The sequence below is a fragment of the Oncorhynchus nerka genome, linkage group LG14 (genome assembly GCF_034236695.1).
Source record: "Oncorhynchus nerka isolate Pitt River linkage group LG14, Oner_Uvic_2.0, whole genome shotgun sequence".
Taxonomy (NCBI): Eukaryota; Metazoa; Chordata; class Actinopteri; order Salmoniformes; family Salmonidae; genus Oncorhynchus; species Oncorhynchus nerka.
Window position 1 is genome coordinate 63,594,218 of NC_088409.1, and position 23,552 is coordinate 63,617,769.

Here is a 23,552-nt window from a genome sequence, read left to right on the forward strand (position 1 = left end):
TTCTAACCCATCACTTTCTACTACATATAATAATACAATTTAAATTATAGACTTAATTTTTTAATGTAAAGATATCAGAATTCCAGTCATTCCAATAAATGTTGTACCCCTTGATCTTCAAGAATAGGACTTGGAAATATGGACGTATAGATTAGACTAATTGTTTTATCTGAGCATTACCACAAAACTAAGGAATTATTAGCCAGCCCAACTCTGTTGTTTATGATTTTGTTGTCATGGAGGACTGATTGGGCTCATTGATTCAAGTCGAAAAATAAATGCTGCGCTCATGGAATGACATGCTTTGAGCACTACTGAAAGTGCTATTTACACGTGAAAAATGAATGCCATATGCTGCATTTGCTATAGGCCTATTGTTGACCTTTTTGTTGGTGACACTTTGATGTCTTGATAATATGCAGCTGTTTAAAGGGCAAATCCACAGATAAAACAATAACAAAATGGCTGTCCTGCCTCTGTTTTGGTTAAACGCTGAGGGATGGGCCTGGAGAAATGTAACCACTTAATGGACAGAGCTACGGATGCAAGGACTGACCATCCATGGTATCAACATTATAGTTTGAACCATGTTATGAGGCTATACAGCGTTTGTTTACATTTACAATGTTTACAAACATTGAAGAAAACAATCTTATATTTTTGGTTCTCATGGAGTGTGACATTTTAACTCATGAGGCATTTATAAGTTATATTCTTCAAGAATCAATACAATCAATCAATACAGTACCAGTCAAAAGTTTGGACACCTACTAATGCAAGGGTTTTTCTTTATTTTTACTATTTTCTACATTGTAGAATAATTGTGAAGACATCAAAAGTATGAAATAACACATATGCAATCACATAGTAACCAAAAATGGTTAAACAAATCAAAATATATGTGATATTTGATATTCATCAAAGTAGTCACCCTTTGCCTTGATGACAGCTTTGCACACTTTTGGCATTCTCTCAACTAGCTTCACCTGGAATGCTTTTCCAACAGTCTTAAAGGTGTTCCCAAAGGTGTGCTGAGCACTAGTTGGCTGCTTTTCCTTCACTCTGTAGTCCAACTCAACCCAAACCATTTCAATTAGGTTGAGGTCAGGTGATTTGTGGAGGCCAGGTCATCTGATGCAACACCATCACTCTCCTTCTTGGTCAAATAGCCCTTACACAACCTGGAGGTGTGTTGGGCCATTGTCCTGTTGAAAAACAAATGACAGTGTCACCAGCAAAGCACCATCACACCACCTCCTCCATGCTTCACGGTGGGAACCACACATTTGGAGATCATCCGATCACCTACTCTGCATCTCACAAAGTGTGCGAGTTTGAGTATATGTCAATTAGGTCTATGGATTTATTTGTTTTATCAGCAAGAATTAGATTGAGCAATAAAAGCCTCACTTTTATTACATAGGCTGGGATCCGCACTATGCAGCTGTTGCAAGAGCGCATTTTTCACTGGCTGTCCACTAGTTTAAAAACAATGATTGATAGGCAGCTTAAACTTCTTGAATTCAACAATTATTGGGTTCCAATACACATTTAGATTTGTGAACAGCCATCGACAACAACCACAATCTGTAAGGCGCAAATAGCTAAATGAGAGAGCTGCAGTGTGATTCACATCAATGCGCTATGTAGATATCAATAATAAGTGATATCCGTATCGCCGTAGACGACACCACTGCTGTCATCCTTACCTCCAAGCGTTTATTCAAGTTTGATAATCTTTGGATGCCGACAGCAGCCGCACTATTGGAAGACATAGCTTGGACTGTAGCCTACAAAAGCCTATTCCTGCTCTTTTCCCATGATCCATCAAACACATTTGGTGTGTCATCATAGTGGTCTCTGATTTATGGTCAGACTCGCTCATGTTGAACAAATTTAAACTTGCACATTTTTCAATGCTGATTTGAATGTCATTTTGAAAACAGAGAAGTGACATTTTTTGTTGTTGTTGCAAACATCCTTTGTGAATTTAAAAGTAATCCTCGAAGTAATCATCTAGTTTTTCAAAAGTATCTAATCTGATTACAATATTTCTGCTGGTAAAGTAATGGATTACAGTTAGTTTGTTTTGTAATCCCTTACATGTATCGGATTACATGTAATTACATGTAATCTGTTACTCCCCAACCCTGCCCACAGCATGATACTGCCACCATTCAGGCCAAAGAGTTCAATCTTGGTTTCACAAGACCAGAGAATCTTGCTTCTCATGGTCTGAGAGTCCTTTAGGTGCCTTTTGGCAAACTCCAAGTGGGCTGTCATGTCCCTTTTACTGAGGAGTGGCTTCCATCTGGCCACTCTACCATAAAGGCCTGATTGGTGGAGTGCTGCAGAGATGGTTGTCCTTCTGGAAGGTTCTCCCATCTCCACAGAGGAACTCTGCAGCTTTGTCAGAGTGACCATTGGGTTCCATTCTCCCGCGATGGCCCAGTTTGGCCGGGCAACCAGCTCTAGGAAGTATCTTGGTGGTTCTAATCTTCTTCCATTTTAAGAATGATGGAGGCTACCGTGCTTTTGGGGAACTTCAATGCTGCAGACATTTTTTATGTACCCTTCCCCATATCTGTGCCTCGACACAATCCTGTCTCGGAGCTCTACGGAAAATTCCTTCGACCTCATGGTTTGGTTTTTGCTCTGACATGCAACGTCAACTGTGGGACCTTATATAGACCGTCGTGTGCCTTTCTAAATCATGTCCAATCAAGTAAATTTACCACAGGTGGACTCCAATCAAGTTGTAGAAACATCTCAAGGATGATCAATGGAGACAGGATGCACCTAAGCTCAATTTTGAGAGTCTCATAGCAAAGGGTCTGAATACTTGTTTTATTTTCAATACATTTGCAAACATTTCTAATAACCTGATTTCACTTTGTCATTATGGGGTATTGTTTGTAGATGGATTAGGGGAAAAAATGATTTAATAAGGCTGTAATGTAACAAAATGTGAAAAAGTAAGCGGGTCTGAATAATGTCCGAATGCATTGTATTCACCTGCTATTTCTATATCTGTTACTCTCTTTTTATACATATGTTACATGGAGATGTAATATCTCTTAAAGCGGAGAGACTTGGACAAATCATTTTCCATATCTGAGTCGAGGATGGAAAATCATTACTAATGGAGGTGATTTGGAAGGCTAATGTGATTTTGAGACTCAGCTCTCATTTCATCTCTCGAGTCACTGAATGGATCCTTTGGATGGAAAGTGGTAAAGTGACTCAGTGAGTCAAAAGGCAGTGACGTAAGGTTTCTCTTTCACAACACTTTATTTCCCCATGTCAACATATTATATCAACACTGCTGTTGTAAGTGTGTGCGTGAGTGATATCCCCATGAGACACAAATAGACCTAGATAATCAAACGACCCGTTACAGAGTGTGGTTGACTCGTCATCCATTAGCCACGGAACATATTGGATTCATAGAGTACTGCTTTGATGTAAACTGTAACTAAATATATTGGAGCTGCATTTAGCTCCATATTTCAAGATAATGTCAGGGCCTTGAACCTGCTAGTTGACTGATATAAATGTCTCTCTCTAAGGCTGTTTGACTAGATGAACCTCATTACACCCAGGGTTTATTGCAGGGTTGGGGTCAATTCAGGAAGTTCCCATTCCAGTTTTCCTTAATGTGTTTCAATTAGGTAAATGTAGAATTGGAATTTATAGTTTACTTCCTGAATTGACTGAATTGAAATGGAATTGACCACAAGCCTGGTTTAGAGTAACAACCTGTTCCTAATTGGAGTCTATGGAGATTGTGGAGATTACTTGGATCTGTGCTAAGCTGTGCTTTAGCCTTATCCTCACATTTTTGTCCTAAAATGACAGAGAGAAAGGAAAGGCTTTGGTGTTAAAGTATGTGTGCTTGCGTGTGTGTGTGTTAGTGGGCTCGCAAGACCTCTGAGTGGTCTCTTTATGCCCTGGTCCCACACTGTTGGCTCAGAGGCAGAAGCCGACAGAGAAAACAAGGGCATGTCTTAAGGCTTATAGCACACAGCCTTTCCCTTACAAGCCTCTTTGTGTTAACAGTCTAGAGTGAAATCATTTTAAAGCCACTGTCTCTCAGTATAATACAAGGATCATGATATCACAGTCTATGCTTGTTGACATTTGTCGTCCATCATAGGCTACACACACATTCATGTTCTGTCATGCTCCACTGCAAAGTAATTTGCCTACTGTACTTCATATGCAGAGAACATATGGAGGCAAACAGATTTTCTTATTTTACACACAATGATATGTATTATGCAGCAATATAAAGTTATCCCTGTGGGAGCTCATATATATAAAAGAAAATCCAAGGTACTCAAGTTAAAATGTCTTTATATCCACAGATCTGTTTGTGCTGTGTTGCCAACAACCTACACAGGGATTAGGTCAAAAACAACAACGAGGTTTCGAGTATAGACCACCTTCATCAGAGTGTGCTTCTCCTGTGCTCCGCTTCACCAGGTGTGTGCCTCCCGCCCCGCCCCCCACCACGGCCCTCACCTGTGTATTGCGGTGCTTCCCCTGCGAGCCTAGCTGGGCCGGCAGCCCTTTCCTGCACCGCCCCCCCTCCCCGCCCCACCCGATGGTCAGGATGACACGCTCCAAGACCTTCCAGGCCTACCTGCCCAGCTGCCACCGAACTTACAGCTGCATCCACTGCAGAGCGCACCTGGCCAACCACGACGAGCTCATCTCCAAGGTGAATACTGACTGTTTAACATACCGACCACAACCGTCCATCCCCTAATGACACTGCTTGCTCTAATAGTGTTTCCCTCGATCTATTCCACGTTTCCTTTAAAGAGCCACAGAACATGGCGATTGGCACGTATGTTTTTTGTTGCTCATTAGAAAAACTCGATTTGAGTCCCGGATGTGTGTTTCCTGACCGATTCCGCATTTGGTTAATGATGTTAAAGATAACTCAAGAAATGTGTCATTCGTTTTGACATTTTTGCCTAGGATATTTTAGTCACGCAATTTTAGATCTAAAGGTGGTTGGTGCAGTATTTCTCAAGTAAAAACATGATTGACGTGTTGTCTTATGTAAACAGTTGGATCTGCTGGGTAGGTCTGTCTCACTGTCTATGCTATTGGATTGAGAGAAATCACCGCAGCTGTTCGCCCAATGTTAGTGGGCAAATGGACATCTTCGTTTACCCGTTGTGACTCACGAATGTTCCAAACTGAATTTTAGACGAGACTTATCCTATTTACACTTTGTAGTACATTTTTACACTAGAATAACTGTTTCTGACTCGTGTCCGTTTTCAAATGGATTTGTTGCTTTATAAAGGCAGTCACTCTTTAAAGCCCAGCACTAACACAACTGGGTGGTGTTCATTAGGGCATGCAGTGGAAAACATTTAAAAAATGTTTTACAACAGAAAATAAGAGTATTTTTGACAAATCCAGGTAGACACTCCCTGTTTCAGTCCGTTTACTTCTGTTTTGTGCCAAATTAATTTGACCCTGAATCTACTAACCAAGAGTTTGGTGATAAATTGAATCCGGTATGTAAGGGAAAAACTGCCCTAATATGCAAGTCATTCCCAAGAGAGAGCATGAGAGAACGTGCTACTGTTAGGCTCTAGGGCTTACTTGAAAGAGAGGTCCATCTTAACGTGACTTCCCTGGTTAAATAAAGGATATTCTGTATAAATACTGTAGTTTTTACAGATTAATTAGAATTTCAATGCATCGCACAGTAATAACTGTAAAGGTATTGAGTGCTTGCTGCAGCTGTCTTTAAAGCTCTGCTAGCTGACTCCTTCACACTTGGACCTAGTATTACAGCTGACGCTGCCCTTTCAGACTGGAAACGAGCCTACTGCACCTCTGTGTCGCTCATTTCACAGCCATCTTACTTCTACAGCTTGTGTGTTTGTGTGTGTTTGTGTGTTAGAATATGACTTTTTCCTTGTGTTACACTATGTAAAGTAAAACCTCACCTGTACAAAAAGCATGTGTCTGTCTGTCTGTCTGTCTGTCTGTCTGTCTGTCTGTCTGTCTGTCTGAATTTAAAGGCAAAATCTGGGATATTTCCTGCTGTTCAATGATCATGTCATTGAAGTGGCGGGTGTCACGGATTCCCCCGGTACTGCAGCTCATTTCGTGCACCAGTTCCGGAGGTCTACGTCACCGGCCTCTAGGCGTCAATGAACTGTTTCATTACACACACCTGGTTCCAAATCCCTTGCCCTTAATTAGTAATTGTGTACAGTAGAAGTCGGAGGTTTGCATACACTTAGGTTGTAGTCATTAAAACAAGTTTTTCATCCATTCCACGCATATCTTGTTAACAAACTATAGTTTTGGCAAGTCGGTATTGACATCTACTTTGTGCATGACACAAGTAATTTTTCCAACAATTGTTTACAGACAGATTATTTCACTGTATCACAATTCCAGTGGGTCAGAAGTTTACATACACTAAGTTGACTGTGCCTTTAATCAGCTTGGAAAATTCCAGAAAATGATGTCATGGCTTTAGAAGCTTCTGATAGGCTAATTGACACCATTTGAGTCAATTGGAGGTGTAACTGTGGATGTATTTCAAGGCCTACCTTCAAACTGAGTGCCTATTTTCTTGACATCTTGGGAAAATCAAAAGAAATCAGCCAAGACTTCAGAAAAAATATTGTAGACCTCCACAAGTCTGGTTCATCCTTGGGAGCAATTTCCAAACGCCTGAAGGTACCACGTTCATCTGTACAAAGAATGGTATGCAAGTATAAACACCATGGGACCACGCAGCCGTCATACCGCTTAGGAAGGAGACGCGTTCTGTCTCCTAGAGATTAATGTACTTTGGTGCGAAAGTGCAAATCAATCCCAGAACTGCACATGGGGACAAAGATAGTACTTTTTGGAGAAATGTCCTCTGGTCTGATGAAACAAAAATAGAACCGTTTGGCCATAATGACCATTGTTATGTTTGGAGAAAAAAGGGGGAGGCTTGCAAGCCGAAGAACACCATCCCAACCGTGAAGCACGGGAGTGGCAGCACCATGTTGTGAGGGTGCTTTGCTGCAGGAGGGACTGGTGCACTTCACAAAATAGATGGCATCACAGAGAAGGAAAATTATGTGGATATATTGAAGCAACATCTCAAGACATCAGTCAGGAAGTTAAAGCTTGGTCGCAAATGGGTCTTCCAAATGGACAATGACCCGAAGCATACTTCCAAAGTTTTGCCAAAATGGCTTAAGGACAACAAAGTCAATGTATTGGAGTGGCCATCACAAGGCCCTGACCTCAATCCTATAGAACATTTGTGGGCAGAACTGAAAAAGTGTGTGTGAGCAAGGAGGCCTACAAACCTGACTCAGTTACACCAGCTCTGTCAGAAGGAATGGGCCAAAATTCACCCAACTTATTGTGGAAGGCTACCTGAAAAGTTTGACCCAAGTTAAAACATTTAAAGGTAATGCTACCAAATACCAATTGAGTGTATGTAAACTTCTGACCCACTGGGATTGTGATGAAAGAAATTAAAGCTGAAATAAATCATTATCTCTACTATTATTCTGACATTTTACATTCTTAAAATAATGTGGTGATCCTAACTGCCATAAGACAGGGACATTTTTCTAGGATTAAATGTCAGAAATTGTGAAAAACTGAGTTTAAATGTATTCAGCTAAAATGTATCTAAACTTCTGACTTCAACTGTACATGTGCCCTCTTTTCGCCATTGTCTCTTTCGTTTATTGTTCCCATGTCCGTTGGTCTTGTGAGTACATGTGTTTTGTTGTTTTGTCTTTCGTGCTGCGTCTATTGTGTACTCGTTATTACGGGTCTACGGTGTCTCTTGTCCCTGTGTGTTGTGTGTTACGGGTCTTGTCCTTGTGTGTTGTCTCGTCCGTGTGTTGTTACGGGTCTTGTCCGTGTGTTGTTATTCTCGTCGGGTCTTATTACGTCCCGTGTGTTGTGTATTACGGGTCTTGTCCCGGGTCTGTGTGTTATTACGGGTCTTGTCCCGTGTTATTCGTCCCGTGTGTTATTACGGGTCTTGTCCCGTCTTGTCCGTGTGTTGTTATTACTCGGGTTCGGGTTTTGTTCCCGTGTGTTGTTATTACGGGTTTTGTTCCGGTCTGTGTTGTTATTTGTTTACGGATCTCGTCCTTGTGTTGTTATTACGGGTCTTGTCCCGTGTGTTGTTATTACGGGTCTCGTCCCGTGTGTTGTTATTACGGGTCTCGTCCCGTGTGTTGTTATTACGGGTCTCGTCCCGTGTGTTGTTATTACGGGTCTCGTCCCGTGTGTTGTTATTACGGGTCTTGTCCGTCCCTTGTCCCGTGTGTTGTTATTACGGGTCTCGGGTTTTGTCCCAGTGTGTGTTGTTATTACGGGTCTCGTCCCGTGTCTCGTCCCGTGTGTTGTTATTACGGATCTGTGTTGTTATTACGGGTCTCGTCCCCGTGTGTTGTTATTACGGGTCTCGTTATTACGGGTCTCGTCCCGTGTGTGTTTGTTATTACGGGTCTCGTCCCGTGTGTTGTTATTACGGGTCTTGTCCCGTGTGTTGTTTTTACCTCGCTCTTTTGTTTATTTACGGGTCTTGTACCCGTGTCTATTGTTGTTATTACGGGTCTTGGGGGTCTCGTCGTGTGTTTTATTACCCGTGTGTTCCGTGTGTTAGTACGGGTCTCGTCCCGTGTGTTGTTATTCTTGTCGGGTTTTGTTCCGTGTGTTGTTATTACGGGTCTCGTCCCGTGTGTTGTTATTACGGGTCTTATTACGGGTCGTCCCCGTGTGTTGTTATTACGGGTCTCCCGTCCCTTGTCCCGTGTTTGTTAGTACGGGTCTCGTCCCGTGTGTTGTTATGGTCTCGTCCATGTTGTTATTACGGATCTCCCGTGTTATTACTCGGGTTTTGTTCTCGTCCCGTGTGTTGTTATTACGGGTCTCGTCCCGTGTGTTGTTATTACGGGTCTCGTCCCGTGTTGTTATTACGGGTCTCGTCCCCGTGTGTTGTTATTACGGGTCTCGTCCCCGTGTGTTGTTATTACTCTCGGATCTCGTCCCGTGTGTTGTTATTACGGGTCTCGGGTCTCCGTGTGTGTTATTACCCCGTGTGTTGTTATTACGGATCTCGTCCCGTGTGTTGTTATTACGGGTCTCGTCCCGTGTGTTGTTATTACGGGTCTCGTCCCGTGTGTTGTTATTACGGGTCTTGTCCCGTGTATTTATTAGAGGTTTTACCTCGCTCTTTTGTTTGGTTTACATCCCTGTGTTTTTGTATATGTGTTTGTTTTGGGCTTCGTTCCCGTGCCTTTTCATGGCGTGGAGTATTAAAACCCCCTTTTATGTATTCCTGCTCCTGTCTCCAATCAGTTATACAACGGGACAGGCTGAAACATAAACTCCAGATTGTGGCTTTAATGCTGACTGCTGAGGATACTCCTCCTTTTTAACCTACTTATCTTCTTCTCCTGCAGTCTTTCCAGGGGAGCCAAGGCAGAGCTTATCTGTTCAACTCAGTGTGAGTATCACGGTGTCTACATGTAGTTACAGTACAGCCATGATCCAGTCCTCAGCCTGCGAGCACAATCACAATCAGTATGAAATGAAGATGCTCATTCCTACTGTATGAACATGGTCCCTATCTAGCTCAATATGAAGTGCCTTCTGGGTAATATTATCTAGTGTGTGTGAGTGGGCGTGTTATGACTCAGTATAGATGGGCAACCTTTACGAATCGAGCAGCTTATGAGCTCTCTCTCTCTCTCTCTCTCTCTCTCTCTCTCTCTCAGGGTGAATGTGGGGTGTGGGCCGGCGGAAGAGAGAGTGTTGCTCACGGGGCTCCATGCTGTGGCAGATATCTACTGTGAGAACTGCAAGACAACTCTGGGTTGGAAATATGTGAGTGTAAGAGTGTGCACATGTCGGGGGGGGGGGGGGGTAGAACAATGGCAGATACTGTATCTAGAGTGGCAGATACTGTATCTAGAGTTAGAGCGGATAGGCATTGGCACATTACCTTCATTAGTAATACCTTTATTACCTTATTAAATCATTGTAGGATTGAAACACTGTGAACTAATAAAGGTTTTGGAACAATTGAGTGTGCAGGCCCTACTTCACTCTTCATGTTATCTTATTGACATGGATGAGTTCTGGTTTTAATTTTGGACCATGAGACTATTTTGGACCCATCATTCCTAACATCAGTGTAACATTACAGTACATAGGCTGACTCATAGGGATTCCTTGCAGTCCCAATCTTGATCTAAGGGGCATATTTCTCATGATGTAGGCCTATACATTTTCTAAGTACTCAACCAACCAAACTTGACCCCCTTCCCCTAGTTCAGAGATGGTGGTCATTCATGATAGACCAGAGCTGGGCTGTCCACACTGAGATAACTGTAGTGATTCAAGACCAGTTTGACCAGCAACAAGAACAACTGCTTATCCAATCACAAATTAGACAAAGGGTTAGAATGCATTCAAAAGAATATCAGTTTTTATGTATAAAGAATAAGTAGGCCCTATAAATAATGTAGCCTATATACTGTATAATGTAGCCTACAAATAATGTAGCCTATATATAATGTAGCCTATATACTGTATAATGTAGCCTATATATAATGTAGCCTATATATATATATACTGTGTAATGTAGCCTGTATGTAATGTATCCTATATACAGTATACTGTAGCCTATATGTAATGTATCCTATATACAGTATACTGTAGCCTATATATAATGCAGTCTATATACTGTATAATGTAGCCTATATTTAATGTAGCCTATATACTGTATAATGTAGCCTATATATAATGTAGCCTATATATAATGTGGCCTATATACAGTACAATGGATCCTATACATAATATACCCTCTAAACTGTATAATGTATCCAATATTTAATGTAGCCTGTATACAGTATAATGTAGCCTATATACTGTAGCCTATGTATAATGTAGCCTATATTTAATGTAGCCTATATATAATGTAGCCTACATATATCTATCTATACACTGTGTAATGTATCCTATATACAGTATAATGTAGCCTATATTTAATGTAGCCTATATACTGTATAATGAAGCCTATATATAATGTAGCCTATATATAATCTGGCCTATATACTGTATAATGAAGCCTATATATAATGTAACTGTAACGGTTTTCTAGGTGTGAAGGAGAGTCGGACCAAAATGCAGCGTGTAGATTGCGATCCATAATTTAATAAACAAACGTAACACGAATCTAAATACAAACACTACAAAAACAATAAACGTAACAAAAACCGAAACAGCCTATACTTGTGTAACCTAACACATAGACAGGAACAAGGACACTAAGGACAATCACCCACGACAAACTCAAAGAATATGGCTGCCTAAATATGGTTCCCAATCAGAGACAACGATAAACGCCTGCCTCTGATTGAGAACCACTCCAGACAGCCATAGACTTTGCTAGATCACCCCATTAGCTACAATCCCAATATATACACACCACATACAAAAACCCATGCCACACCCTGGCCTGACCCAATACATGAAGATAAACACAAAATACTTCGACCAGGGCGTGACAGAACCCCCCCCTAAGGTGCGGACTCCCGAACGCACCTCAAAACAATAGGGAGGGTCCGGGTGGGCGTCTGTCCATGGTGGCGGCTCCGGCGCGGGACGTGGACCCCACTCAGTCAATGTCTTAGTCCCCTCTCCTCGCGTCCCTGGATAGTCCACCCTCGCCGCCGACCATGGCCTAGTAGTCCTCACCCAGAACCCCACTGGACTGAGGACCAGATCGGGACTGAAGGGCAGCTCGGGACTGAGGCAGCTCGGGACTGAAAGAAAGCTTGGGAGTGAGAGAAAGCTCGGGAGTGAGGAGTGAGAGGAAGCTCGGGAGTGAGAGGAAGCTCGGGAGTGAGAGGAAGCTCGGGAGTGAGATCGGGAGTGAGAGGAAGCTCGGGAGTGAGAGGAAGCTCAGGCAGGTAGATAGATCTACCAGATCCTGGCTGGCTGGTGGTTTCAGCAGATCCTGGCCGACTGGCAGATCCTGGCTGACTGGCGGATCTGGCGGATCCTGGCCGACTGGCGGATCCTGGCCGACTGGCGGATCCTGGCCGACTGGCAGATCCCGGCCGACTGGCAGTTCTGGCAGATCCCGGCTGACTGGCAGTTCTGGCAGATCCCGGCTGACTGGCGGATCTGGAAGAGTCTGGTTGACTGGCGGATCTGGAAGAGTCTGGTTGACTGGAAGATCTGGAAGAGTCTGGTTGACTGGAAGAGTCTGGTTGACTGGCGGATCTGGAAGAGTCTGGCTGACTGGCGGATCTGGAAGAGTCTGGCTGACTGGCGGATCTGGAAGAGTCTGGCTGACTGGCGGATCTGGAAGAGTCTGGCTGACTGGCGGATCTGGAAGAGTCTGGTTGACTGGAAGATCTGGAAAAGTCTGGTTGACTGGAAGATCTGGAAAAGTCTGGTTGACTGGAAGATCTGGAAGAGTCTGGTTGACTGGAAGATCTGGAAGAGTCTGGTTGACTGGAAGATCTGGAAGAGTCTGGTTGACTGGAAGATCTGGAAGAGTGGCTGACTGGCGGATCTGGAAGAGTCGCTGACTGGCGGATCTGGAAGAGTCGCTGACTGGCGGATCTGGAAGAGTCTGGCTGACTGGCGGATCTGGAAGAGTCTGGTTGACTGGCAGATCTGGAAGAGTCTGGTTGACTGGCGGCTCTGGCTGCTCCACGCTGACTGGCGGCTCTGGCTGCTCCATGTAGGCTGACAGCTCTGGCGGCTTCTTACAGACTAGCAGCTCTGGCGGCTCCGTGCAGACTGGCAGCTCCTTGCAGACTGGCAGCTCCTTGCAGACTGGCTGCTCCATGCAGACTGACATCTCTGGCTGCTCCATGCAGACTGACATATCTGGCTGCTCCATGCAGACTGACATATCTGGCTGCTCCATGCAGACTGACAGCTCTGGCTGCTCCATGCAGACTGACAGCTCTGGCTGCTCCATGCAGACTGACAGCTCTGGCTGCTCCATGCAGGCTGGCAGCTCTGGCTGCTCCATGCAGGCTGGCAGCTCTGGCTGCGCTGAACAGACAGGAGACTCCAGCAGCGCTGTAGAGGAAGAAGGCTCTAGCTGCCCTGAACAGGCGGGAGACTCCGACAGCGCTGGAGAGGCGAGGCGCACTGTAGGCCTGATGCGTGGTGCTGGCACTGGTGGAACTGGACCGAGAACACGCACAGGAAGCATGGTGCGGGGAGCTGCCACCGGAGGGCTGGTGTGTGGAGGTGGTACTGGATAGACTAGACCGTGAAGGCGTACTGGAGATCTTGAGAGCAGTGCTGGCACAGGACGTGCAAGGCTAGGGATGTGCACAGGAGGCCTGATGCGTGAGGCTGGCACCAACTTCACCAGCCGACTAACACGCACCTCAGGACGAGTATGGAGCGCTGACCCAGGTGCCATCAAATCCCCGACACGTTCCGTCGGGCGAATTCCATGCAAAAAGCACCAACACAGCAACTCCCTCATTTCTCTCTCCTCCAATTTCCCCATTAACTCCTTCACAGTCTCTGCTTCGCTCACCTCCAACACCGGCTCTGGTTCTGGTCTCCTCCTTGGCTCCTCACGATAAACAGGGAGAGTTGGCTCAGGTCTGACTCCTGACTCTGCCACACTCTCCCTAAGCCCCCCCCCCCAATAAATTTTTGTGGCTGACTCTCAGGCTTCCTTCCGAGTCGCCGTGCTGCCTCCTCATACCGCCGCCTCTCCGCTCTCGCCGCCTCCAGTTCTTCCTTGGGGCGGCGATATTCTCCAGGCTGAGCCCAGGGTCCTTCTCCGTTTAGGATTTCCTCCCAAGTCCAGAAATCCTTATTGTGCCGCTGTTGCTGCCTTTGTTGCTTCTCCTGTGGCTCCTGCCTGTTGACACGCTGCTTGGTCCGTTGGTGGTGGGTGATTCTGTAACGGTTTTCTAGGTGTGAAGGAGAGTCAGACCAAAATGCAGCGTGTAGATTGCGATCCATAATTTAATAAACAAACAACAAATATCTAAATACAAACACTACAAAAACAATAAACGTAACAAAAACCGAAACAGCCTATACTTGTGTAACCTAACACATAGACAGGAACAAGGACACTAAGGACAATCACCCACGACAAACTCAAAGAATATGGCTGCCTAAATATGGTTCCCAATCAGAGACAACGATAAACACCTGCCTCTGATTGAGAACCACTCCAGACAGCCATAGACTTTGCTAGATCACCCCACTAGCTACAATCCCAATATATACACACCACATACAAAAACCCATGCCACACCCTGGCCTGACCCAATACATGAAGATAAACACAAAATACAATATAATATAATGTAGCCTATATACTGTATAATGTAGCCTATGTATAATGTAGCCTACATACAGTTGAAGTCAGAAGTTTACATACACTTAAAACTAGTTTTTCAACCACTCCACACATTTCTTGTTAACAAACTATAGTTTTTGCAAATCAGACCGATTATTTCACTTATAATTCACTGTATCACACTTCCAATGGGTCAGAAGTGTACATACATTAAATTGACTGTGCTTTTAAACAGCTTGGAAAATTCCAGAAAATGATGTCATGGCTTTAGAAGCTTCTGATAGGCTTATTGACATCATTTGAGTCAATTGTAGGTGTACCTGTGGATGTATTTCAAGGCCTACCTTCAAACTGAGTGCCTCTTTTCTTGACATCATGGGAAAATCAAAAGAAATCAGCCAAGACCTCAAAATAAAAATTGTAGACCTCCACAAGTCTGGTTCATCCTTGAGAGAAATTTCCAAACGCCTGAAGGGACCATGTTCATCTGTTCAAACAATAGTACGCAAGTATAAACACCATGGGACCACGCAGCCGTCATACCTCTCAGGAAGGAGACGCGTTCTGTCTCCTAGAAATGAACGTACTTTGGTGTGACAAGTGCAAATCAATCCCAGAACAGCAGCAAAGACCTGGTGAAGATGCTGGAGGAAACCGGTACAAGTATCTATGTCCACAGTAAAACGAGTCCTATATCGACATAACCTGAAAGGCCGCTCAGCAAGGAAGAAGCCACTGCTCCAAAACCGCCATAAAAAAGCCAGACTACGGTTTGCAACTGCACACGGGGAAAAATATTGTACTTTTTGGAGAAATGCCCTCTGGTCTGATGTGGAAGGAAAATTATGTGGATATACTGAAGCAACATCTCAAGACATCAGTCAGGAAGTTAAAGCTTGGTCACAAATGGGTCTTCCAAATAGACAATGATCGCAAGCATACTTCCAAAGTTGTGGCAAAATGGCTTAAGGACAACAGTCAAGGTATTGGAGTGGACATCACAAAGCCCTGACCTCAATCCCATGGAAAATGTGTGGGCAGACCTGAAAAAGTGTGTGCGAGCAAGGAGACCTACAAGCCTGACTCAGTTACACCAGCTCTGTCAGGAGGAATTGGCCAAAATTCAACCAACTTATTGTGGGAATTTGAGCTATTTTAGTGCATGTATAATATATCCTATATATAATGTAGCCTAGATATAATATATTGTGTAGCCTGTATATAATGTAGCCTGTATATATGTGGACTCTGTACAGTATAATGTAGCATGTGTATATATAATGAAGCCTATACAGTGGGGCAAAAAATTATTTAATCAGCCACCAATTGTGCAAGTTCTCCCACTTAAAAAGATGAGAGAGGCCTGTAATTTTCATCATAGGTACACTTCAACTATGACAGACAAAATGAAAAAAAAAACATCCAGAAAATCACATTGTAGGATTTTTAATGAATTTATTTGTAAATTATGGTGGAAAATAATTATTTGGTCAATAACAAAGGTTTATCTCAATACTTTGTTATATACCCTTTGTTGGCAATGACAGAGGTCAAACGTTTTCTGTAAGTCTTCACAAGGTTTTCACACACTGTTGCTGATATTTTGGCCCATTCCTCCTTGCAGATCTCCACTAGAGCAGTGATGTTTTGGGGCTGTTGCTGGGCAACACGGACTTTCAACTCCCTCCAAAGATTTTCTATGGGGGGGTTGAGATCTGGAGACTGGCTAGGCCACTCCAGGACATTACATTACATTTACATTTAAGTCATTTAGCAGACGCTCTTATCCAGAGCGAGGACCTTGAAATGCTTCTTACGAAGCCACTCCTTCGTTGCCCGGGTGGTGTGTTTGGGATCATTGTCATGCTGAAATACCCAGCCACGTTTCATTTTCAATGCCCTTGCTGATGGAAGGAGGTTTTCACTCAAAATCTCACGATACATGGCCCCATTCATTCTTTCCTTTACATGGATCAGTCGTCCTGGTCCCTTTGCAGAAAAAAAGGCCCAAAGCGTGATGTTTCCACCCCCATGCTTCACAGTAGGTATGGTGTTCTTTGGATGCAACTCAGCATTCTTTGTCCTCCAAACACGACGAGTTGAGTTTTTACCAAAAAGTTATATTTTGGTTTCATCTGACCATATGACATTCTCCCAATCTTCTTCTGGATCATCAAAATACTCTCTAGCAAACTTCAGACGGGCCTGGACATGTACTGGCTTAAGCAGGGGGACACGTCGGGCACTGCAGGATTTGAGTCCCTGGCGGCGTAGTGTGTTACTGATGGTAGGCTTTGTTACTTTGGTCCCAGCTCTCTGCAGGTCATTCACTAGGTCCCCCTGTGTGGTTCTGGGATTTTTGCTCACCGTTCTTGTGATCATTTTGACCCCACGGGGTGAGATCTTGCGTGGAGCCCCAGATAGAGGGAGATTATCAGTGGTCTTGTATGTCTTCCATTCCCTAATAATTGCTCCCACAGTTGATTTCTTCAAACCAAGCTGCTTACCTAGTGCAGATTTAGTCTTTCCAGCCTGGTGCAGGTCTACAATGTCGTTTCTGGTGTCCTTTGACAGCTCTTTGGTCTTGGCCATAGTGGAGTTTGGAGTGTGACTGTTTGAGGTTGTGGATACGTGTCTTTTATACTGATAACAAGTTCAAACAGGTGCCATTAATACAGGTAACGAGTGGAGGACAGAGGAGCCTCTTAAAGAAGAAGTTACAGGTCTGTGAGAGCCAGAAATCTTGCTTGTTTGTAGGTGACCAAATACTTATTTTCCACCATAATTTGCAAATAAATTCATTAAAAATCCTACAATGTGATTTTCTGGATTTTTTTTCTCATTTTGTCTGTCATAGTTGAAGTGTACCTATGATAAAAATTACAGACCTCTACATGCTTTGTAAGTAGGAAAACCTGCAAAATCAGAAAAAAAGCAGATTGACCATGAAGGCCTGATTCACGCAGTGTCCTCTGAAAGGTTGATATTGAGATGTGTCTGTTACTTGAACTCTGTGAAGCATTTATTTGGGCTGCAATCTGAGGTGCAGTTAACTCTAATGAACTTATCCTCTGCAGCAGAGGTAACTCTGGGTCTTCCTTTCCTGTGGCGGTCCTCATGAGAGCTAGTTTCATCATGCACTCAAACTTTCAAAGTTCTTGAAATTTTCCGGATTGACTGACCTTCATGTCTTAAAGTAATGATGGACATTCGTTTCTCTTTGCTTATTTGAGCTGTTCTTGCCATAATATGGACTTGGTCCTTTACCAAATAGGGATATCTTCTGTATACCACCCTTACCTTGTCACAACACAACTGATTGGCTCAAATGCATTAAGAAGGAAAGAAATTCAACAATTCACTTTTAACAAGGCACACCTGTTAATTGAAATGCATTCCAGGTGACTACCTCATGAAGCTGGTTTTAGAGAATGCCAAGAGTGTGCATAGCTGTCATCAAGGCAAAGGGTGGCTACTTTGAAGAATCTGAAATATAAAATACATTTTAATTTGTTTAACACTCTTTTGGTAACTATATGTTTACATATGTGTTATTTCATAGTTTTGATATTTTCGCTATTATTCTACAATGTAGAAAATAGGCAAAATAAAGAAAAACCCTTGAATGAGTAGGTTTGTCCAAACTTTTGACTGGTACTGTATATCTATGATATAGATGTGGACAGCTTTATATTTGCACTGAAATATAATTGTGCCTCCATGTTCAGTACTTAGTAAAGGTGATATTTCTAGTAGCAGGTCAATGTGGAACACACAACCGCTCCACATACCAGCTGTCCCGTTTATCAGCATGGCTTTATGCCCGGTTGTCACTGCCACTTCCTCCAGACCCGTGGGGGGGGGGGGGGGGGTCGTTATGACTCACTCATACCTCACACGTCTGCCCAGATATAACGATAGCGGGACGAAGCCATTAATATCTCTGAAACGGTTGTTTCTACACCGCCGTCCAAGTTCCACAGACGCTTGACCCAGTAGACTTCCAGACCGTGTAACCTGATAACTCCTCTCTACGCTTGAATAGGAAAGACTAAACAGGATATTGAGATGTACAGTAAAAACACATTTGACTACATTTGTAATCTGCAGTAGCCTGCAGCACTTTCTGCAATGCTCCATTATATAAAGTGGTTCAGAGGTGAATCAGAGTACAGTGTTTTCAATGGCAATGAGTGTGAAGTTTATCATCCTGGAAAAGCCTAATCTTCTCTCTCCCCTTCCTCCTTCTCTCTCCCCTTCCTCCCTCTATCTCTCCCCCTCTCTCTCCCCTTCCCCTCGCTATCCCCTTTCCCTCTATCACTCCCCCTTCTCTCTCCCCTTTCCCTCTCTTTCCCTCCTTCTCTCCCTCCTCCTCTCTCCCCTTTCCCTCTCTCTCCCTCCTTCTCTCCCTCCTCCTCTCTCCCCTTTCCCTCCTTCTCTCCCTCCTCCTCTCTCCCCTTTCCCTCTTTTTCCCCTCCCCCCTCTTTCTCCTCCCTCTGTCTCTTCCAACACCCTGACAATCCCCTACAGGAGCATGCCTTTGAGAGCAGTCAGAAGTACAAGGAGGGGAAGTTCATCATCGAGCTGGCCCACATGATCAAGGACAACGGCTGGGACTGAAAGACGAAGCGTCATCCGTGACTCGGTTTGGGGTTGAATGGGGGTGGATGGGAGGGAAGGAGCCGAGTGTGTGGGTGAGTGTGCGACTTTGATTTACCATGGACCTCTGTCCTCCCCTCCTGATGACACACCAGCAGCCTCCAGGGTGGAGGTAGTAGGGGAGTGTGTGTGTGAGGCTGTAGTAGCAGCCTGGCCTGCCCCTCTGGGCTCTGTGTGTGTCTGGACTGGAGGAGGATGTCATTGGGGATGGATGGACACCACCAGACACACACGCAATGGCAAGCAAACACACACACACGTGCATACACACACACACACACACACACACACACACACACACACACACACACACACACACACACGCATGTCCAAGACCAACATCCAAGCCTGATGGGTAGCTCTTTAGATAGAGAGCCAGGCCAAGGCCAGTAATGTTGTGTTACTATCTATGTTAGGGCGGGTTGACCTGCAGTGTGAGGAGAGACCAGGCCCTGGCAGGGTCAGTAGCCTTGGCTTAAACAGCTGATGGGAGCTCTCGTCTGTATGTGAATGAGATGGCCTAAGATGATTATCCCCAAATCCAGCTGATCGGATCCACCCAAGGCCGTGCCAGCTGGGACAGTGATGAGGCCTGGTGTTAAGGTTTGGCACTGAGGACTGTGGGGGCTGGGCGGGGGAAGGGTTGAGGGGAGGCGGGTCAGGGAGAGGGCAGGTCCTGATTCTGGATTCTAGTCCACCCTGGTTGTGGGGTTGTAGGTACAGCTGGTTGCACAGACGTGTGATCCACTCCAGGTCTTACCGGCAGCAGTTTTTGTTGTGCGAATCAGGATGATAGGGAGTGTGAAAGGATTCAAGGATATGTCTAAACTCTGAGAAGAATATGATCAGTCAGTGCTTTGGCTCTCTCCATTATCCGTAGATGCCTGAAATCATGTCTTGGGATGTTTGGATACTTCATGTGTTGTGTCTGATGTAAGTTAAGATACATCTACCATCACCACTTTGGATTAAATTTGAACTATAGAGATAAACATCTTTGACTTTAGAAACTCTGATTTGAACAGGCTTGGAGATTTGGTTCTAGTGTTTTGGCCTGGTATGGTAACTGAAAGCAGTTGGGATGTGGAGGCCTTTAGGAGATGCTCTTATGAAGTTCTGAAGCTTTCGTTCAGTCTTGGATGATCATAGCAGTTCATAGATTGTTACACACACTCTAATTTACAACCTGGCCCTCACATAAAACACTGAACAGAAAAGCCGTACAGTAGACCTGTGGATTTTTCTAAACAGAAGCCAACTAAGCAACACAACTAATCAAACCAATCTCCCTGGTATCCACGGCAACTGACTGGCAGTCCAGAATTCCAAGCAGAGGCTGTAGAAGTCCCTAGCACCACCAAAGAACACACCCATCTACAATAAATTGACCAAACACAAGATACATTTTTTTTGCTTGGGTCAAAGTGTTGCACAACATGGGGTTGAGAATTGTTGTTGAAAGCCAAGGTTATGGATAGCCTTTCTGTGATATAATGCATTATGATTTTTGTAAATGACAGATCTTAATATATACATATATTATAATTTATGTCAATCTCTGTGTTACTAAATGTAAATAGTAATATGTGATGTCTCTTATCTATGATCGTCATGATTATGAATATGATTTGGATTCTTGCCATGCTTTCTCTCTGGTATATCCCTCGTCGGTTGAACAATATTTACTACTTTTTTACTCTTTTGAAAATGTTTCAATTTTAGTGTCTTTTGTAAAGGAGGAGATAGGAGTGACAATATCATTGGAACTTGGTCAATTAAAGCATCACCTTGGTACCTGTATTGGATGTGTTCTGCGTGCTATGTTAGTCTTGGATATACATCACCATAATGTATCAATTATCAGGGTCAATGTTCTTTTGTATAGAACGGAATACGATTGTCGCGTAGAATAGGATAGTGACGTAGAATAGGGTAGTGACGTAGAATAGGATAGTGACGTAGAATAGGATAGTGACGTAGAATAGGATAGTGACGTAGAATAGGGTAGTGACGTAGAATAGGATAGTGACGTAGAATAGGATGGTGACGTAGAATAGGATGGTGACGTAGAATAGGATAGTGACGTAGAATAGGATAGTGACGTAGAATAGGGTAGTGACGTAGAATAGGATAGTGACGTAGAATAGGATGGTGACGTAGAATAGGATAGTGACGTAGAATAGGGTAGTGACATAGGATAGTGACGTAGAATAGGGTAGTGACGTAGAAGAGGATAGTGACGTAGAATAGGGTAGTGACGTAGAATAGGGTAGTGACGTAGAATAGGGTAGTGACGTAGAATAGGATGGTGACGTAGAATAGGGTAGTGACGTAGAATAGGATAGTGACGTAGAATAGGATAGTGACGTAGAATAGGGTAGTGACGTAGAATAGGGTAGTGACGTAGAATAGGATAGTGACGTAGAATAGGGTAGTGACGTAGAATAGGGTAGTGACGTAGAATAGGATAGTGACGTAGAATAGGATAGTGACGTAGAATAGGATAGTGACGTAGAATAGGATAGTGACGTAGAATAGGGTAGTGACGTAGAATAGGATAGTGACGTAGAATAGGATAGTGACGTAGAATAGGGTAGTGACGTAGAATAGGATAGTGACGTAGAATAGGATAGTGACGTAGAATAGGGTAGTGACGTAGAATAGGGTAGTGACGTAGAATAGGGTAGTGACGTAGAATAGGATAGTGACGTAGAATAGGATAGTGACGTAGAATAGGATAGTGACGTAGAATAGGATAGTGACGTAGAATAGGATAGTGACGTAGGCTGAAGACAGACGAGATCTATATATACAGCCATTTGCAATAGCCTACATCTTGTATACATATGCTAATATGGATAAAATTATTTATTTTTTCCTCATCAATCTACACACAATACCCCATAATAACAAAGCTACATAATTAAAAACTGATATCACATTTACATAAGTATTCAGACCCTTTACTCAGTACTTTGTTGAAGCACCTTTGGCAGGGACTACAACATCGATTCTTCTTGGGTATGATGCTACAAGCTTGGCACACCTGTATTTGTGGAGTTTCTCCCATTCTTCTCTGTAGATCCTCTCTGTCAGGTTGGATGGGGAGTGTCGCTGAACGGCTATTTTCAGGTCTCTCCAGAGATGTTAAACTCGGTTCAAGTCTGGCTGGGCTACTCAAGGACATTCAGAGACTTGTCCCGAAGCCACTCCTGCGTTGTCTTGGCTGTGTGCTTAGGGTCGTTGTCCTGTTGGAAGGTGAACTGTCACCCCAGTCTGAGGTCCCGAGCTCTCTGGAGCAGGTTTTTATCAAGGATCTCTCTGTACTTTGCTCCGTTCATCTTTCCCTCGATCCTGACAAGTCTTTCAGTCCCTGCCGCTGAAAAACATCCCAACAAAATTATGCTGCCACCACCATGCTTCACCATGGGGATGGTGCCAGGTTTCCTCCAGACGTGACGCTTGGCATTCAGGCCAAAGAGTTCAATCTTGGAGAATTTTGTTTCACATTGTCTGAGAATCGTTTAGGTGCCTTTTGGCAAACTCCAAGCCGGCTGTCATGTGCCTTTTACTGAGGAGTGGCTTCTGTCTGGCAACTCTACCATAAAAGCATGATTCGTGGAGTGCTGCAGAGATGGGAGAACCTTCCAGAAGGACAACTATCTCCACAGAGGAACTCTGTCAGAGTGACCATCGGGTTCTTGGTCACCTCCCTGACCAATGCCCTTCTCCCCCGATTGCTCAGTTTGGCCTGGCGGCCAGCTCTAAGTTTGATGAACTTCTTCAATTAAAGAATGATGGAGGCCACTTTGTTCTTGGGGACCTTCAATGCTGCAGAAATGTTTTGGTAACCTTCCCCAGATCTGTGCCTCGACACAATCCTGTCTTTGAGCTCTATTGACAATTCCTTCGACATCATGGCTTGGTTTTTGCTCTGACATACAACGTCAACTGTGGGACCTTTATATAGACAGATGTGTGCCTTTCCAAATCATGTCCAAACAATTTAATGTACCACAGGTGGATTCCAGTCAAGTTGTAGAAACATCTCAAGGATGATTAATGGAAACAGGAGGAACCTGAGCTCAATTTTGAATCTCATACCAAAGGGTCTGAATATTTTTGTAAATAAGGTATCTGTTTATTTGTAATACATATGCAAAAAGTTCTAAAAACCTGTTTTCGCTTTGTCATTATCGGGTATTGCGTGTAGATTGATGAGGAAAAAAGGTATTTAATACTTTTTTGAATAAGGCTGTAACGTAACAAACTGTGGAAAAAGTCAAGGGGTCTGAATACTTTTCGAAAGCACTGTACATACATATAAATTGTGGGAAAACAAAATGGCAGCTTCACCTTATCTATAGCAGCTCTTGAGGACTGATTATACATCCCCACTTCTAGCCTCATCAAAAACAAATGTGATCATTATTTTAGCTCGAAACCCATGCTGTTTTCGTTGGGAGGGAAACAGATTTCATGGGAGAATGTGTGGGCTTTTCCTCTCTCCCGTCTCTTCTTCTTTCAC

The 23,552-nt window shown here is 43.8% G+C and overlaps 1 protein-coding gene across 1 annotated transcript in view; it reads left to right on the forward strand.

Moving 5' to 3' along the window:
- LOC115141677 (protein yippee-like 2) overlaps positions 1 to 20,824 on the forward strand; it is a 28,903-nt gene extending 8,079 nt beyond the window's left edge. The window contains exons 2-5 of the mRNA XM_029680764.2: positions 4,486 to 4,723; positions 9,468 to 9,511; positions 9,783 to 9,891; positions 18,896 to 20,824. Of these exons, the coding sequence (XP_029536624.1) occupies positions 4,607 to 4,723; positions 9,468 to 9,511; positions 9,783 to 9,891; positions 18,896 to 18,985 (360 nt within the window). The 5' untranslated portion in view covers positions 4,486 to 4,606 and the 3' untranslated portion in view covers positions 18,986 to 20,824. The remainder of the gene's footprint in view (positions 1 to 4,485; positions 4,724 to 9,467; positions 9,512 to 9,782; positions 9,892 to 18,895) is intronic.
- Positions 20,825 to 23,552: the final 2,728 nt, after the last annotated feature.